Consider the following 19992-nt stretch of genomic DNA (forward strand, 5'->3'; position numbering starts at 1 on the left):
TTTAAATCTCTTGGACAGCTGCTAGGCAATACAATATACAGCAGATAGGCTAGTCATGTAGACTATAAGCAACCCAAATGTTATCAGTACATAAATATAATACAACAAAATCGTGGCCTTCAGACCGTTTAAAAGACTGCCACAAAATGAAAGAAATGTTAAGGATTACTTGGCGGACTGTTCAATCAACCCGCATCACCATCTACAGTGTCTCAAGTATTCAGATGCTATCGACACCTAGAGGATAGAAATGTAACAAAACACAGACATCCCAAATATTGCTACATTCATCTGCATCAATGTGTCTGATGTGTCAAATTCGCACACACACACACACACACACAGTGAGAGCACTCCTGCATCCGTTAGCTCGCCCTCTCAACACTAGCGTTGGCATTTCCATTGCTGAACAAGCAGAGCTGCACGCAGTGAAATGTTTAAAGTCAGTTTTTTCCCCATATCACAGGTCATTTCTGGCTTTAATTAATAGACCAATGGCTGGAAGTCGGCGATGAGCTGCTGGTGGACTCTTTGCGGGACTGATTCGGGCTGTGTCTGTAGGCTGGGGAGTGAGTGACACTTGGACTGCTGGGCGGTGTGGAAGAGCAGGAGGAAGACTTGGTTTTAATCTGCAGCCACTTGTCTCCCAAAGCCTTGGCAAAGTGGTCATCCACAGACACGCTGATGGAGAGCTGCTGGGAGCGAGCTTTCTGGTAGTTCACTCCGAGGCTCCTCTGGAAATGCTCGTCAACAACATTGTCATAGTTGCATTTGGAAATCTCTGCAAGATAAGGATGAATAACAAAGTCAAATACACACCTTGGTGAGTCAGAAAAAGTCAGCGGATATCCAATATGTGATGTGTGTGTGTGTGACGATTAGGGAGTGACCGTCTGGTGTGGTGGATGAGATCATTCAAAAGAGTGTGAGACTGACCTGACGAGGGGCTCCGGTGGAGCTCAGATCTGCAGGAGGTGTTTTTTGATGAGGAGACACAAGTGATCACAGAGGGGCGCATCTGGAAAAAAAAGATCGATTAAACTAAAAGGGAAAACAATTCCCTGTTTGTGTTTTCTATCACCTTAACATGGCTGGCCACTTCATCCCACAATAACAGTACAACGTTTGGTTAAACTAAATCATTTCACAACCGATTAAACTGGTTGGGTCTGCCCATTAAAGTCAGATCACTCCCAGTGTGGTTGCACATGCAGGTCAAAGGCTGTCTGCTTGGTCTTGTTTATGGAATTCCTCCCTCCATTGCTCACATTTTCTTCTTGGATCCGGCTGGGTTGCATAGCTAGGACAAGCTTAGGCCTGTATATACTCTTGGAAGAATGCCTGTGCAGTTGGATTCACAGACTACAGATAGGAGATGAAGCTGCCGCTAGCCTGGAGCTACACTGACACTACAAAGGGACATACAGCACTGCCCTCTTTCACAAGTAACAGCAGGTGTTAGCACCCATGACCTTTGAGAAAAGCACATTGAACATTTTTTTTTTTACCTGGATTTGAGCAGGAGCAGAGTTTTTAGTCTTTTCCTCTGTGCTTTCTGGGTCTCTTCTTGGTTTCTTGATGAGGGCAAGTGGTTCATCCATGATTGGTTCATAGTACATATGGGATGGCAGAGAGCTGGTGGGGCTGGGTGCTGGACTCCAGGTAGATGTGGGGCTTTGAGGCCTGTTGAACATCACTGGTGCTGGTGCTGCTCTGTGGACAGCTTTAGCATTGCTTCTGCCCAGTACCCGCTCCCGTCTGAAACATGATTTCATCAGGAAATGTTAGATATCTTTGATAGCAGTAGCATATAGTGAATTCTAATTGTACTATTGAATTGCTACTCTAAACAGGACAAAAATACATTTTTCACTAACCTCTCTTCCAACGTCAGACCCCTCTCGTAGCTGTGCTTGCGTTTGACTTGATGCACTGTTGGGGCGTGGGCCCGGTCATTTGCGATATGTCTGTGTCTGTCTTCACTCCTGAGATTGGGCTGACCTGAAAAACATAAGGAAAATGCAGAGTTAGGATAAGAGGGTTTGGATATGGCTTATTTTCCAAAAGGAAATTTAAAAAAAAGATGACCATTTACTGGCATTGATGATTTTACTACACTGATGATGCTGTATGATGAGTAACTGCTTGTCTTGATCCATGACATCAACCTGCATGACTGCTTTTCGTGGGAAATGTTTTTTTTTTTATTATCAACGTTAATTGTAAACTCCGTTAAGTTGTAGAACTCGATCTACCTGATATGCGAGGTTGCAACTGTACACAGCTGATTCATTGCTAACGGTAAATGTTGTTTTTCTGCATAATGTTGGCATTCAGCCCTATCAAAGCGCCAAAAGGGCACAATCAACAGCTTTTGTTAGTTCAGAGTGCCACAATTCCAACAGCTTTTGGCCTCTAACGACCCTGATTCAGGCGGCACCCATAAGTGAAAGGGCCCACAAAGTACACACATTAGATTTAGCTGGTGCTTTTATCCAAAGGCTGGATTTTGCAACTACACAAGTTCCAACACATCTACACGAGCTGGTGATATCATTGATGTGTTAAAGAAGAGAAATGCAATGTATATTGAGATTGCCAATCAGACCCACACAATTATTTATTGATGTTTATAAGGGAACATCACTTATTATATTTAATCCAAGCAATAAGATAAATAATGTTTTGCTCTTTGGGCTCTTAAGTATTTAACATGTGCGTAGTCAGCTCACATGTTCAAAACTGGCCTGCATACAGACAAAACACAAAGCATTGTTTGGAAATGTAATGGCAGAATAATTAGACTGCAGCCTTTTGTTCGACTGTATGCTCACTTAGCACTTGAAAATCAACATTCATGTGGCGGCAGGAGTCCTTGAAAGGTCTTTTCACTGTATTCAAATCAATCATTCAAAGCGTGTACAGAAGTCAAAATAACATCTTTTGAAATCACACAATTGGGTGATTAGACTGATGTGTTTTGAATTGCAAGACAATGAAAGTTGGCCACTGTCTTTAAACTCACTCCAATCCGCATATCCTACTGAGCACTTCAACACCTGTGAGCTACTCCTTCATGCAGAGTGACATTGTAGAGGGAGGGGGGACAGGTATAACCACACCTATGCTGATTTTCTAATGCCCCGGGCATGGATATTTCTTTCTTGTTAGAAGAGGGAATATGGTGCCTGACCTTCCGTTTGGATATGTTTACTTAGATGTTACTGATATCCATCAAAGTCCTCCTGAGTGGCAACACAATTGATAGAAACGTAGTTTAATATTGAGGACATTGAAAGCCAATACGTATTGAAAGAGGTTCATTAACTATTTGTTTTTAATACATTTACATTACCCACATATTTGTATTTAAGACAAACAAGCTATATTATACAATACAAATACATGAAGTGTATCAGCAAAGTTTGTGTATACCTTCCATGGGATTGTGTGATTCAAATCTGATTACTTTATATTTGATACTGAATCAACAAAAATATCATGCATAAAACAAAAGTCATGCTTCTCTAATGAACATGTAGATAAAAGGTTGAGGCATGACATACATAACAAAAATTATATGCATAGAAATATTGTAGCAAAACCACAGCTTAGACTTGATTTCCATACCATGGTAAAACATTTAGTATCAAGCAACATGAGGCAATAAAATATTCAAACATACCTTCTAAAATGTAGACCTTGAAGCCACTGCTCATCCGGGTGATGTACTGGAAGTTAGCCACAGCCATGGCTACTTGTCTTTGTCCAAAAAAAGCAAAAAACTGAGAAACACCTTGACTGCTGGAGCTTACAGGACACAATGAGCCTCAGTAGATTGTATTGGGAAAGTAATGAGATGCTGGGTCTGAGTTCAGCCAGGTAAAGTATCAGGTGAGTGCAGATAGGTGCAGTGGCTTCCCTGTGACTCACTCCTTGTATTCAGATTGGCTGCTGTCTGGACTAATCAGAGGCCCTCATTCACGCAGGCTTGTTGTTGTCTTACAGGAGGAATGAGCTCACAGGTAAAGGTAAAAAGTGGATTTATAAATGTCATACTGCCATAGAATCCACCCTGATTATAGGAGATTTGCTGTATTCAACACTTTATTTTGTACAGTAAGACACATCTTTGGTCATAAATCTTTTTTTAAATATTTTCTCGAGCCATGAAGAAAATGAAGTGTGTCTTTTGTTTCTCTTCATGGAATCACCACCTGTCCCCATCACCTCCCCCCTCCCCCCTAATCTGCAATCTCACCAAACTGCATTTTTTCGAGCCCTTAGCCCACCGGAGCTCCAGTCATTCCTCTGGCCTGCCCATACACGCACGCAGCTGTACTATGTGCCTGCCTCGCCAGTAATCCAAAGGCCTTTGTTGATGGCCAGACAAAGACTCCTAAGTCCTGAAAATGCCGCTGCCATGAGAACAATCTCGTCTGAGTATACTGAGGAGTTTGGCCACAAGAAGAAAGTCTTTGGAGGCCACTCACCCAGATACTGTGTGGCATTGGTACTGCTCAAAATCATAAGGGGGGCAATTAATGTGTGGATATATATTGGCAAATATGAAATTAATGCAATGAGAATCAATTAAAATGATACTGTGTGCTGCCCTGATATAGACTGATATATTAGCTTGTTTCTACACATCTAATACTGATTTCTATGTGATAGGATGATGGTTTAAAAATAAAAAAGTCTACACAAATAAAATGCTTGCTGTTATCACATGCATGAGATAATGGTGTTGAGCTCAATATTAGCTCAACACTGCCCCCCTAAGTCATAGGACACAGTGCAATAAAGTGGCATCAAACCTCACACTAAGGTACTGCATTCACATGCAAATAAAATCCCAAATGTGCTATTGACGTTTTGAACATCACGTTTGCTCAATGGCACATTCCAGTCAGTGACAACAAACTTAAAATGCTAAGTATTTGGGTTTAAATGAATGGAATCCGTGCGATCATGTTCTTCTCGTTTTGTAGCATTCATTATCCACATGCCAGCGCCTCACATACGTAGATAAGAAGGTATACTCTTTCGCTTGATTCACTTCTTTTTAACAGCAAATTGTCCTTCTCCTTCACTGCATTGAAAATGATCCAGGTTGGAATTTGGATAATCCTACTTAAATTTGATTGAATTGTCAATAGAATATGAGTCCACTTAATTTAATTGGTAGTTTTATTAGTGTATTATTTCTCTGTCTAACACCTGTTAAGACAATCCCTACGTAATACTGCAGCAATAGCAGACATTTCTTTAAAATTAAGCCCAGTACCAAGTTAATAATTAAGTATATTAGAGTAAATCAGTAATGAACAATTACAGGCCCATATCAAACCTGCCATTTCTAGGTAAAATCATTGAAAAAGTTGTTTTTCAACAGTTGAGTAATGTCTTGCATTTAAATAGTTGTTTTGATGTGTTCCAGTCAGGCTTTCGTCCAAACCACAGCACTGAGACTGCTCTTGTAAAGGTCTTCAATGACATCCACTTAAAAACAGACAGTGGCAGAACTTCAGTGTTAGTATTATTAGATCTCAGTACTTCGTTTGACACTGTTGACCACAACATATTACTCGACCGACTAGAAAACTGGGTGGGACTTTCGAAAACAGTTCTAAATTGGTTTGAATCCTACTTAAAGGACAGAAACAACTTTGTTTCTATAGGTAAATACTAGGGCTGTCAGTCGATTAAAATATTTAATCGCGATTAATCGCATGATTGTCCATAGTTAATCGCGATTAATCGCAAATTAATCGCACATTTTCTATCTGTTCTAAATATAACTTAGAGGAATATTTTTCAAGTTTTTAATACTCTTATCAACATATGAGTGGACAAATATGCTTTATGCTAATGTTTATTATCATTTGAACAATGACAAATATTCTCATGAATATTAAACACAACAACCTCTGAGCATTACAAATAGGGCTGTCAAGTTAACGCGTTAATAACGCGTTAACGCCACTAATTATTTTAACGCGTTAACTTGACAGCCCTAGTACATACACATCTGAGTTGACAAATATGACATGTGGGGTACCTCAAGGCTCCATCTTGAATGAAAAACAACAAAATAAGTTACCATAGCTATGCGGATGACACACAAATTTACGTAACAATTTCACCAGGAGACTATGCTCCAATTCAAACACTGAGTAAGTGCATTGAACAAATCAATGACTGGATGTGTCAGAACTTTCTCCAATTAAACAAAGATAAAACTGAGGTAATGGTTTTTGGAGCCAAGGCAGAACGTATAAAAGTTAGCGCTGAGCTTCAGTCTGCAATGTTCAAAACAACAGATAAAGCCAGAAATCTAGGTGTAGTCATGGACTCTGACCTGAGTTTCAACAGTCACATTAAAACAGTTACTAAATCAGCCTACTATCACCTAAAGAACATATCTAGGATTAAAAGACTAATGTCACAGCAGGATTTGGAAAAACTTGTCCATGCTTTTATCTTCAGTAGACTGGACTACTGCAATGGTGTCTTCACAGGTCTGACTACAAAATCTATTAGAAAGCTGCAGCTGATTCAGAACGCTGCTGCTCGAGTCCTCACTAACACTAAGAAAGTGGATCACATCACTCCTGTTCTGAAGTCTTTACACTGGCTTCCTGTGTGTAAAATAATAGATTTCAAAATACTGCTGCTGGTTTATAAAGCTTTGAATGGTTTAGGCCCAAAATACATTTCTGACCTACTGCTAAATTATGAACCATCCAGATCTCTCAGATCTTCAGGGACTGGTCAGCTTTCTGTCCCCAGAGTCAGAACTAAACATGGTAAAGCAGCGTTCAGTTATTATGCTCCAAATATCTGGAACAAACTCCCTGAAAACTGCAGGTCCGCTGCAACTCTGACTACTTTTAAATCCAGACTAAAGACTTTTCTTTTTGCCGCTGCTTTTAATTGAACTATTCACATCTTTAACTGCACTGTAACTTTTATCCATGTATTTTTTCTTTTAATGTTTCTTTTATTATCTTTTCTTTTTAATGACTGATTTTAAATGCCATTTTCTTAATCTCTTTCGTTTTTTGTAAAGCACTTTGAATTGCCTTGTGTTGAAAGGTGCTATATAAATAAACTTGCCTTGCCTTGCCTTAAATCAATTCATATAAAATGATAGGGATGAAAAATAATGCTGATATTTTTCTTTTAAATTGGGACCCAAATCACAAGGGTGATTATACTGTACATGTTTGTATTTATATTGCTAACTGTAAAATTATTATATTAAATGTGAATCAACAAATAATTTAAAACACTTGGCTTTATAGATATTAGCACTGCTCTTTGTAGGAGGTATTCCAATTACTGTCCACATTCACAGTGGTATCATGTTTAGAAATAAATCCATTGCTGAAATGGCAGCAAATTCTGGTCTGCAGCTACAAAGGTCATATGACCCACATCAATAACATGCCTTCAAAACTCACACTAGGGTACCACATACAAGTTTGAAAAATATCAAGAATGCCATTGTGCTGTTGAAGTTTAAAACATCTGGTTTGCTCACTCACACGTTCCATGCAGCGAAAACAGTGGAAACATGCAAAGTATTTGGGTTCCACATAAATAGAATCTGTGTGAATCCGTGTTCTTCTACTTTTGTAGCATTCATTTTCCTCATACCAGCGCCTCAAATAGCATTTTCACTTAGTACACTTTCATACTAGCTACATTTACATTCCCTCTCAAGGCAGAATAAATAGTCCAGTTTGTAATTTGAATGAGCTAAATTCATTTTATTGAATTAAATATTAGTGTACTAAATATGATTGGTGTATTTTGTGTTATTACACAGGAAATAGTAATTTGTCAAACCAAATGTTAACCGCATAAACATGTATTACACATTGCCTGAAAGATATGTTTATTGCTATTTGAGTGAGGTGTTCCAATTACTTTCTATATATTCAAAATAATAACAAATCTATTGCTGAAATGGCAGCAACTTTGTACTAAATATTAAAAGATGTAGGCTTCATCTATCATAAAAAAATCACTTAATTGGTTGAATAATAAACAGATCAGTTTGATCAACAGTCCCAAATAAACAATTGTCTTATCAACACATATTTAAATGAACAAAAGTTAATTAAGCATCACATTTTAAACTCCATTGTCCAAAACGTCCTGCACCAAAGTATGGAGTTTAATCAGCTAGCTAGAATAACAGTGATGGAGCTATATATATATATCGCTTTATATTATTTAATAGTTAAACATTTATTTTCGTACTGTTATTGTTTATAGTAAATGTATTATTGTTGTTAAATTGTATATACATTGGAGACAGGTGGTGGTGGGAGACGTAGAGCACTAGTTTTTTTACCAGGGTATTTCAAGCCAGAAGAAAGAAAAGCCGGAAAGGCTCAAGTAACGAAACATAGAAAACCTGTTCATTGTTCTATGTTAATGATATTGGATCATATAATAAATGCACAAATGGAGATTCTTGTCTGGACCTGGATCATTGCCCTGCGTAAGATTTGCTAACTGGTGCCTCAGCGGCTGTGTTATTTTAAGTTAATTATCTGTTTTATTTATATATGATTTTGGCCACTACAAACAGGTTATACCTTTTTCTGCTAGGTATTTATCAGATGAAATAAGGTTAGTGCCCTGAGCTGTGTAGCTGTGTAAGAAGTTTGGCCACAAGAAGAAAGTCTTTTTTGTTTGTAGCCTTTATTTAACCAGGTGAAAGCCCCTTGAGATCAAAAGATCTCTTTTTCAAGGGTGACCTGCTTGTGGGAGGAATAGGGTTCATTCACCTCATCAAAGTGCAGTTTCCATAGCAGAGGCCTGGTGGGACTCCCTGGGGCTGAGTGTTGATCACTGACTCTGGTGTCACCAACAGATGGCGCTTCTCTCTCAATCTGTATCGACTGATATCAAAAGAACCATGCTGTGTCAGCGGCCGGAAAGCCAAACAGTAAGTGTTCCAATGCTGCATTATTGAACACAACAGGATGCAATATCACATCAACTCTCATAAGCCCCCCCTGGAGTCAACAGCATGCTCATGTCAAACAGATAGCGACGCCCCAGACAAACTCTTCTCATCTACACCCCCATCATATCCCGACACAGAGTGGAGTCAAGTCAGACAGACACAGGCTGAACAGTACAGGAAGTTTAACAATACTCCTTTCGACATAAGACTTGAGACTTAAAACAATTGACAGCACAAAGTCCAACAGTCTAATAACAACCATAGCTATCTCTCGTGTGCTCTGTGCCTGCGTAAGACTGAATAACTCTTCTTAACAGCAGGGGGTGCAATCGTCTTTGAAAAAGGGAAACCGGAAAACGTAAAGGCACGGATACACCAGGCCGATTATCGGCGTCGGTGGGCGTCAGGTCGGGCCGAGTAAATCGCCAGAACGCCGACACCTCCTCATCACTCCACCGCTCCCATGTTTTTTTGTGTGTTGCCATAAGTTATTCTCTCTCCGTTGATGCGCGGGGCTAATGCTAATAATGCTAATGCAAGCACCCCACCCAAAAAGATGGTTCTCTTATTCCCACCCTCAAGCATTTTTCAGGGTATGGTTGTAGGACTAGGACCAATGAATGGAGCAAGTTTCATGAATGTGAGACTTTTATTTTTGTAAGATAGCAAGGGGTGCATAACGTGGCAAAAATATGCTGACAAAGACTATGTAACATTTGTAAACATATATTTTGTTTATTATATGACAAATATGCAAGACACTAAATGGCAAAGATATGTAGAAAATAAACGTATTTAAGATACGTTCATAACTAACGTAACGTGGGGGAAAATATGTTTCTAGAAGATATGTAGAAAATAAACGTATTTGAGATACGTTGATAACAAATGTAGGCCGAGGCTATATACCAACCCAGTCTCACGGCATTTCGTGTTCACCAACACGATTTTTAATCTATTGATTCGTGTTCACCAACACGATTTGCCCCTTTTTTTCGTGTTGCACAGCACGATTTTAAAAGCAATGTATTTCTACTGGTAATGTGTTTCGTGCCTGCAGGCTGCAGCACGTCTTTTTCTCCGGTCGGGTCGTGGAAGACCGGAAGCTGTGTGGTTCATAAAAACATGTTCTTACTCAATATCAAGCCACAGTTATTGCTTTTATTTTAAATCGTATAATTTCGGACTTTTGTCGTCTGTGAGGAAAATAAATGGGGCTCAGAGCCTCAAGATACTGAAATCTGAATTTTTTAAATCTTTTTTTCCTTCTAATTTGTTATTCTTTTCAAAATAACACACTGTTATTTACTCACCAATAACACACAATTATCCTTGCTTTTATTTATTGGTTTAATTCCATAATCTCTGGCTTTTTTGGTGTCCGTCAGGAACTGAATTTCAAAATAAATATAACCGGAAACAGACGTAGGCATTTCGAGCGATTACCCAAGATCCTCAGCTATGGTTTTAAGCTCGCTGATTGGATGTGTTAGCCGCAATGCATGCTGGGATTTGGTGTTTATATTATATGAAATCCGGAAAACATTTTAAAAGTATAAAATAATACTTAATTCCGAGTGCTCTTGCTTTTCTCTTTGAAAGTCATCACATAACGGCATTGTAATACACGGTTCGGCTGCATTACATATTACAGATCTGCCGTAGTTCTTTATTTAGAGAGCCCTGATGAGAAGACCTTTGGAAAAACTGGAAGAAATGGCGCCGAAACTGAATACTTGACGTGGATCATAAATATATCAACAATTAAACAACATCTTCAATTTCTCTTCACACAATACGTCTCCTTGCAGTATCAACACTAATTCGGCACTAATAGGTTATATTTACACCATAACGGTGCACAGCTGATAGAAAAGGACTGTAGTTTTTAAAGATATTACTGATTTTCTTTGAATGTAAGAATGTAAATACTGAGTCTGAAATAGTATAGCAATATGCTGTAAAATGATGTGAAAGCATGCATAAATCTATACATCTTCAGATGTTGTACATACACACTAATAGTTATTATGGCTGTGTGTACCTTGTGTGCACCTCCTAGTGGTTAAAGCACGTTATTTAATTATTGTTTATTGTTATATTTGATTAAAAAAATATTAAGAGTACATACTTTCATAGGGGGAAAGTATAAATATAGAAATATAGAATATAAAAAATCAAGAAGATACTATAAGTGATCTCTACAATAAAACAGTTTAGTGCAGGATGTACACAGATATTAATAGGAGGAGGTGCAAAACAGAAAAACGGATTAACCTTTATTTAAACATTACATATTAAGCCTGACAAAGTAATTAACGTCTAATATATTGCTTTCCTGCAATGTTAACTATGTTGAAGCACTTATTTTAACTGATATTATACACATTAATTATACTCTTATGTATGTAGATAGAATAAGAAATGTGCAGAATATGACAGTTTAATGGTGGAGGTACACACATATTGATAGATGTCTTGTAATGCACTGTTGAGGAACCTGTGACCCAAGTTTTTCATTCATTGCATAACTACACCGTAGTTGTGTATGATATGCAGGGTTGGGAGGGTTACTTTGTAAATGTAATCAGTTACTGATTACTGATTACATGGCTCTGAAAGTAATCCGAATACAGTTACAGTTACGTAATCAGATTACTTTTAAATTACTATTGGATTACTTTCTTTTTCCATCACAGATATGCTTTGGTGAACAGGAGACACAAAAAGCAAAAGGAAACTGAACGTGTTTTTACCGTTTTAATGGCTTATCAAGAGCACAACTGAAACATAACATCTGAAACGATGTAACAACATAATACACTTTTTGGGGATGCAGCTTGGGGTGTGAGGAGTGAAGGACACGGCTTAGAACGGGCGTGTCGCCTTCTGTCCTGCCAGTGTTGGCAGGACATGAATTAAAATGTCGAACTCGGACTTCATTTTAAGGACATTTTAAGGACATTTCGGCCAGGGGTGTAGAGCTATATTTGTTTAAGCACCGGATTGGCAAAACAGGAGAGTGTGTGCACCAGTCTGCCTTGATCTATGTATTCATGTCTGTGACTTTCACAGTGTCTGCTGCCCACAGCTGTTTTATAGAAGGAAAACCTCCTTTACTTCATGAAATCTCTGCAGCACCAGGAGGCAGCGGGAGGGTTAACTCAGCCTCTGAGAAGACGAGTGCGCCACGCAGTGCCTTTCACGCACCGCCTTCACTGTGTTTACCTTCAGAAATAATATTTAGTAAGGCTAAAGAGCGACCGCAGGCTGATGTGTTTTAACCACACACACCTATACACACACTCACGCGATTTAAACGCAGACTTTTGTTCCTCCATGTTTCGTTGTTATTGTTTCACTGAGCGAGCGCACCCGCGATTTTTTTTCAAACGCTTTGTTGGTCCATCTGCGGCGGCTCTGATGATTCGAATCGACTGTACCTACTAGTAATGAATATTACATGTTGAGAGGAAATCTTTCCACCAATAATTCCAATAAGTAATCCAAAATGTATTCACTTCAGGTTTACGAAAGTAACTGTAATCAGATTACTCGTTTTTCAAATGTAACGCGAGCTGAATACAGTTAGGCTACTTGATTTTTGTATTCTGATTACGTAACGCCGTTACATGTATTCCGTTACAACCCAACCCTGATGATATGTCAATAAACCTTTGAAAATCTTGAAAGGGATGTGCAAAATAGCCATAATATACAGTCTTTAATTAACTATTAGTAGAGAATAACGAGTAATGAATATACTTTATTACTTGTTTCCATTCATGTCAATTGCAGATACATGTTTAGTCTTCTCAAGCACCAACTATCAAATATCTCTCCTGATTGTTGGCACTTGATAATCACCTTACCTGAATTTTACTCAGGTGTAACTAAAGTCTGATTTAAGGGTTGTTTATATTTCAACCTGATCTCACCAGAATGCGTGACTCCACCACGACTCCTTAACACTGCATTGCGTGGTGGACTCACGAACTTTGTTACATTTACGTGTCTGCACCACGCAAACAACCCCAATGTAAAGTGAATGAGGCTCTTTTGTTGTGGTGCACACACGCATTTCTACAACGTCCTGCAGGGAGCTTTTATTCTATAAAACGTTTTTAAAATATACTTTATAGCTTGTAGTAACTCGCGGGAGGCTTCTTTTATTTTATTTGTATTCATAATAATTTTTATTTTTCGTCAGAATGTATTATGGTGCATTAGTTACGAATTTTTGTTCTCAAAAAACAGTGCATTGTGTGTAATACAACTGGGATTTTTATTAAATTAGTTAGTTTTTAAGGAAGGCCAGAGCTTCAGCTGGGTCCAATAGATTGTTCCCTTTAGTTAACGTTTTTTAAAAGAACATTATATTCCTATTTGATCATGTCCCCTTTATTGTATTACGGAGAGCAATGTGAGCGTCCATTCCCATTGGATAACGGAGGATTTTACACCCGGAAGTAAGTATTCCCCTTACTGTCGATTAATTTTACAGTGCCATCTGCACTACTCATCAACTCAAAAACACCAGATTATCCTTGTTGATTACACAACATTGATTGGTTTAAATTGTGTACAATGCTTTTGTATTTTTCCCCTTCGATTCGGAGAAACAAATATGTGTTCAGTTTAGGATGGCCGAAGACACTACACTACCCAGAATCCTCAGCTATCGTTTGGGACTCCACCATGTGCTTTGCTTGACAAACCCCGTGATTTGTCCTCAACCTCTGTGATTGGATGTTGGAGTGTGTTGGAGTGTTAGTAATTAGTAAAATAGTAAAAAGTGAAATAGTGCAATAAGAGTCTATACAAGGGATTGGAATATGATATATTAAACAAATCATTTCTAAATAGCAGCCAGATTAATGCTATGGATGTTATTTCAAAGTTCAGGTGTTTAATAGTTTTATGGCCTGTGGGATGAAACTGTCCCTGAGTCTGGTGGTTTTAGTCCGGATGTAAGATAAAATAAGATAAGATAAGATGGTACTTTATTGATCCCAATTTGGGAAATTGTTTTTGTTGCAGCAGCATAAAAGACAAGGCATTTTACAATAAAACAAAACTACAAACAAACAAGAATAGAAAAAAAAGAAAATAGAAAATATAGGCTACGTGTTGAAATAAAAAATATACATGTAGATATTATATATGCAAATATACATATTCAAAAATATATGACAATGGAATATGGAATATCAAATATTGAACAGATTATATATGTGTACAATGTACAGCGATGTTGTATTAGAGAAACTATGGAGCAGAGAGTTCTCTTCCAGCCAGAGGTGATTTGTTGTACAGAGTTATTGCAGTGGGCAGGAATGTGTTCCTGTATCGGTCCTTGTGACAGCGGAGCTGCAGCAGTCTGTTGGAGAAGGAGCTCCGTTGACTGTCCAGCTGCAGGTGGAGAGGATGGGTGGGTTATCCATCATGGACAACAGCCTGTTCAGTGTCCTCCTCTCCACCACAGCTTCAAAGGGGTCCAGCTTGATGCCGATGACAGACCCAGCTTTCCTGATCAGTTTATTGATCCTGCTGGTGTCACCGGCTCTGATGCTGCCCCCCCCCCCCCCCCAGCAGACTGCAGCAAAGAAGAGTGCACTGGCCACAACAGACTAGAAGATCTCCAGCATCTTGCTGCACACGTGGAAGGATCTCAGCTTCCTCAGAAAATAGAGTCTGTTCATCCCCTTCTTGTACACAGCGTCAGTATGAGGGCTTTCTTTAAGGTTAACCTGGTATTTTTACTCCAATACATTTATTTTAGTTACTTTACAGATTCTGATTAATGATGTGAAATATAAACAACCCTTAAAGCAGACTTTAGTTACACCTGAGTAAAATACAGGGAAGGTGATTGTCAAGTGCCAACAATCAGGAGAGATATTTGATTGGAGGACTGGCTTATCTAAAGCCAGTTGAGTAGCACTTGAAATGTTTGGCTCTATGAAACCTGATGTACTTATATGATTCTGTTTTCTTCAAGCTTGTATTTTGTTGGTCGAACGCACTTATTGTAAGTCGCTTTGGATAAAAGCAATGTAATGTAATGTAATGATTGTTGGTGCTTGAGAAGACTAAATATTTGTCTGCAGATCCCTATAAAGTATATACATTACTCGTTATTCTCTACAAATTAATTAGTTAATTAAAAACTGTATATAATTGCTATTTTGGACATCCCTTTTCAAGATTTCAATATTACTCTAAACGTGTAATAACGTGCTTTAACCAGTAGGTGGTTTGGGTTAAAAAGCTGTCAAGTTTACAGTGTTAACAAAATAAAATATACTGCTGTTTCTGGTTTAGTCTACGACCGATATATTCTGTTATTGTTTTGATATTTGTAACACAAAAGCGATGGAAAAACCCCACAGCAACACAGAAAAGATAGTCTTAACATGAGTAGTTAATAAAAAACAATAATATCAAAACAAATGATTACTACTAACTTTATTGTGAATTTAAAACAGAACGGTAAAAGAATAGTTTCCGGTCTATTTTGAGGCCAGATCTCTGTAGATAAAGAAAGAACTACGACAGATGTGTACTATTTACAATGCATTCATGTGATGACTTTCAAAGAGTAAAGAAAGCACTGCTGAATAAAGTATGATTTATCTTTTACGAAACGTTTTTTTTATATGGAATGCAGTTGGAGGTCAACCAATCACAGAGCTTGAGGCAACGCGGAACAATAGCTGAGGATTCTGGGTAGTGTAGTGTCTTCGGCCATCCTAAACTGAACAAATCTTTGTTTCTCCGAATCGAAGGGGAAAATTACAAAAGTATTGTACACAACTTAAACCAATCAATGTTGTGTAATCAACAAGGATAATCTGGTGTTTTTGAGTTGATCAGTAATGCAGATAGGACTGTAAAATCAATCGACAGTAAGGATAATACTTACTTCCGGGGTAAAATTCTCCGTTATCCAATGGGAATGGATGCTCACATTGCTCTCCGTAATACAATAAAGGGGACATGATCAAATTGGAATATAATGTTCTTTTAAAAAACGTTAACTAAAGGGAACAATCTATTGGACACAGCTGAAGCTCTGGCCTTCCTTAAAAACTAACTCATTTAATAAAAATCACAGTTGTATTACACACAATGCACTGTTTTTTTAGAACAAAAAATCGTAACTAATGCACCATAATACATTCTGACGAAAAATAAAATGTATTATGAATACAAATAAAATAAAAGAAGCCTCCCGTGAGTTACTACAAGCTATAAAGTAGATTTTAAAAACGTTTTATAGAATAAAAGCTCCCTGAAGGACGTTGTAGAAATGTGTGTGTGCACCACGACAAAGGAGCCTCATTCACTTTACATTGGGCTTGTTTGCGTGGTGCAGACACGTAAATGTAACAAAGTTCGTGAGTCCACCACGCAATGCGGTGTTAAGGAGTCGTGGTGGAGTCACGCATTCTGGTGAGATCAGGTTGTTATATTTCACATAATTAATCAGAATCTGCAAAGTAACTCAAATAAATGCAGTGGAGTAAAACTACCAGGTTAACCTCTGAATTGTAGTGGAGTAGAATTACAAAGTAGCAATGAGCTGTCATGTGGGTATACTAATATAATGTTGCGCATTATGGACACAAGTGATTTTCACCCATTTATTAATTATATGTTTTACATTTGATAACGCCAATATGTTTAATAATGGCAACTTCTAATTGTGGGAAAAACGAAAACGTTCAGAAGAGATGTCCCATAGAACATTTAGCGAAACACATTTAGCCAGCATGTGTAGTTCTGGGGGGGTGTTTGATTCCAGTTTTGGATAGTCTGGCGTGGTTTCGTTCCACTTCACACAGCTGTTTGACGGGGAACTGTAGTCCTAAACGATAGCTGGGGATTATGGGTAGTGTAGTGTCTTCGGCCATCCTAAACTCAGAAATGTTGACAATCGCAATGATGCTCGAAATGTCCCTTATAGGCCTACGTCTGTTTCCGGTTATTTTTATTTTGAAATTCAGTTCCTGACGGACACCAAAAAAGCCCGAGATTATGGAATTAAACCAATAAATAAAAGCAAGGATAATTGTGTGTTATTGGTGAGTAAATAACAGTGTGTTATTTTGAAAAGAATAACAAATTAGAAGGAAAAAAATATTAAAAAATACAGATTTCAGTATCCTGAGGCTCCGAGCCCCATTTATTTTCCTCACAGACGGCAACAAAAGTCCGAAATTATACGATTTAAAATAAAAGCAATAATTGTGGCTTGATATTGAGTAAGAACATGTTTTTATGAACCACACAGCTTCTGGTCTTCCACGACCCGACCGGAGAAAAAGACGTGCTGCAGCCTGCAGGCACGAAACACGTTACCAGTAGAAATACATTGCTTTTAAAATCGTGATGTGCAACACGAAAAAAAGGGGCAAATCGTGATGGTGAACACGAATCAATAGATTAAAAATCGTGTTGGTGAACACGAAATGCCATGAGACTGGGTTGCATATACAGGATGGTCCTGTACACAACGCCAAATGGATATATACAGGACCGTCTTGTACACAGCTCTCTGAAATGGCTATATACAGGACGGTCCTGCACAGAAGCCCTGAAATGGCTATATACAGGACGGTCCTGTATATAAGGTCTCTGAAATGGCTATATACAGGACGGTCCTGTGGACAAGATATCTGAAATGGCTATATACAGGACCGTCCTGCAGCTAACGTCAAATGACTATATACAGACCGGGCTATTATAGCATGCTTAAGCAAGTTTCGCCGGTGGTAATGTAGGGATAGGATTCACAGATAAATATTCTCACGACAACATTATTTTCAATGAGTTTCCCCTCAATATAAAATTGTGGCAATTAAATCTCTTTCCATGCCAATTGCTTAGCTTTTTATGCTGATTTCAGTCTTTCTTTTGGATTATCTTTTTATGTTGTTTCAATCATTTTCTACTTTATATTTTCCAATGCACAATGTTTTACTTGTAAAGGATATCACTGCATACTTTAAAGACTACTCGGTTATATTAAAACTGAAGTTTTTTTTTTAAAGAATACGCCGACATTTCGTTGACGTGTAGTGATTTTGCATTGAAAGCAACACAAATCATTTATTGGCTACGCCGGAATTTTTATTTTAGAAATCGGAGAAACCGTCTTTTGAATTGTATGTAGTATGCTGTACATTTTTGTAATTTATCCTGCTGTAAACGTTAATTGTACACCAATTATATCCATATTTCTGTAGACATAAAAAGCCATTTCAGGGCTTCTGTGCAGGACCGTCCTGTATATAGCCATTTCAGAGAGCTGTGTACAGGACGGTCCTGTATATAGCCATTTGGCGTTGTGTACAGGACCGTCCTGTATATAGCCATTTCAGAGACCTTATATACAGGACCGTCCTGTATATAGCCACTCCCACAAAGGCCACGTGGGAGAAAATACGTTTCTAGCTAAACGTAATTGAGAATGCAGTTTAGTTCTGTGGGAACGTAAAGAAGTGACGAATGAATGAAAAATCTAGGATTCGACACCACTACCATCAAAATACGGAGCGAAAAGTTTAACCACAAGAATCAAGACTATATGAGCTACCACTAAGCGACTCACAGTCTGTAAATTACCATTAAAAAAAACCTGGACGTTTAGTTTTCGTTTCAAGCATCATTTTAAGGTCTTAACGTTTCATTTACAAATGCGCGTTCCCGTGACAAGGGGTGCATTTCATGATGGGGGTGCACAATTTGACACAACACCAGTGTTAGATTGAAGCCTTACCGTAGATTGAAGCCCTGTTCGCGGGGACGCGCAAAGGTGACGTCAACCCGTTTATTGAGCGTTCCCTAGTTTTCTAAGCGGAAAAACGAAAGATACTATTTACTTTCTCTGTTTTGAATGATATATTTCCAATCAGATTAAACAGCAAATGGCTGAATAAATAATTGCGAGGAGGCTCGTTTTAAGGACACTTTTCAGATCTGTCACAATCTTCGTATTGGAACAAACTTCCGTTTTTGAGTGTACTCCCACTCTGCTATGTTCCTCCTTCCTACAGAACAGACAGACACTGAGAGGATAATATGTCATTTGTCAGTATAGTCCTATTTCTTAAAACCTTCTCTGTTGTTTAAGTGTCTGATAACCACAAATAGTAAGCAATGAAATAACAGTGATGATATAACATATGTCAGACACTGTGTTATTTTCAAGCAAGCCTAAAAGATAATGTGTTCAAACTGGCTTCACTCGCTTTAATTGCTCCTTTGAATGTAATTTTCCTCTGTGGTTTCCTACTCAACACATGTTTGCATTGTAATGCCACTCATATTTGATTTTTTATTGTATTTTAGGTGTAGAGCCGATGAATGGGAGTCAGAGGCGGTGTGTTCAGTATGGAACTCCACACTTTATTATACATTGATCAAGACAAGGTGAGTACACTTACTGTACTCCTACTGCATGTCATGCTAGCATGAATGACCACAAACCCCGGTACCCTCATTAACGGGTCCGGGCTGCAACACACACTAAACACACAGTGAATTATGTCCTATAACGTGTCACCACACAAGCCCCCCCAGAATTAACCCATAAACAAAGTCAGCGTGGTGGGGAGGAACGACAGGCCGACCCCCAAGACTCCTGAGCACGGAAGCCGGAAAAACAACCTCTGCATGGACGGCCTCCGGAAGATGTTATGTTGTATTTGCGTGCATTTCCTGTTTGGTAAGTGGCGCTGTACTGATAGTGGCGATTTTATTTTGGAATTCTTAGCGTGCACTTACTGTCCAGAGAGTAGAGGTGTGTCCTCCTCAGAGTGGAGGAGTCCTGAGACTGCTGCCTGCAGGCAGACTCCCATGAATGTGTTGATACAGGTGGTACCCGTTCCTCACCTCATGCTGTAAATCCTGTTAGGTAACATTTTAACAAAAACATAGCTAACATGCTTTTATTTTGAAATCATCAACAGGAAGTCGAGTATTGCACACTGCCTAAC

General features: G+C 38.5%; 1 protein-coding gene across 1 annotated transcript; it reads right to left on the bottom strand.

The window, feature by feature from the left end:
- vgll4l (vestigial like 4 like) lies at nt 1–3867 on the bottom strand. Its single transcript, XM_034091713.1, has 5 exons — nt 3686–3867; nt 1878–2001; nt 1509–1758; nt 937–1018; nt 1–781 (listed from the first exon to the last, which is right to left on the bottom strand). The coding sequence occupies exons 1-5, from the start codon at nt 3750–3752 to the stop codon at nt 480–482; spliced, it is 825 nt and encodes a 274-aa protein (XP_033947604.1). The 5' UTR covers nt 3753–3867; the 3' UTR covers nt 1–479.
- Nucleotides 3868–19992: the final 16125 nt, after the last annotated feature.

The sequence above is a fragment of the Pseudochaenichthys georgianus genome, chromosome 9, assembly GCF_902827115.2.
Source record: "Pseudochaenichthys georgianus chromosome 9, fPseGeo1.2, whole genome shotgun sequence".
NCBI classification, from domain to species: Eukaryota; Metazoa; Chordata; class Actinopteri; order Perciformes; family Channichthyidae; genus Pseudochaenichthys; species Pseudochaenichthys georgianus.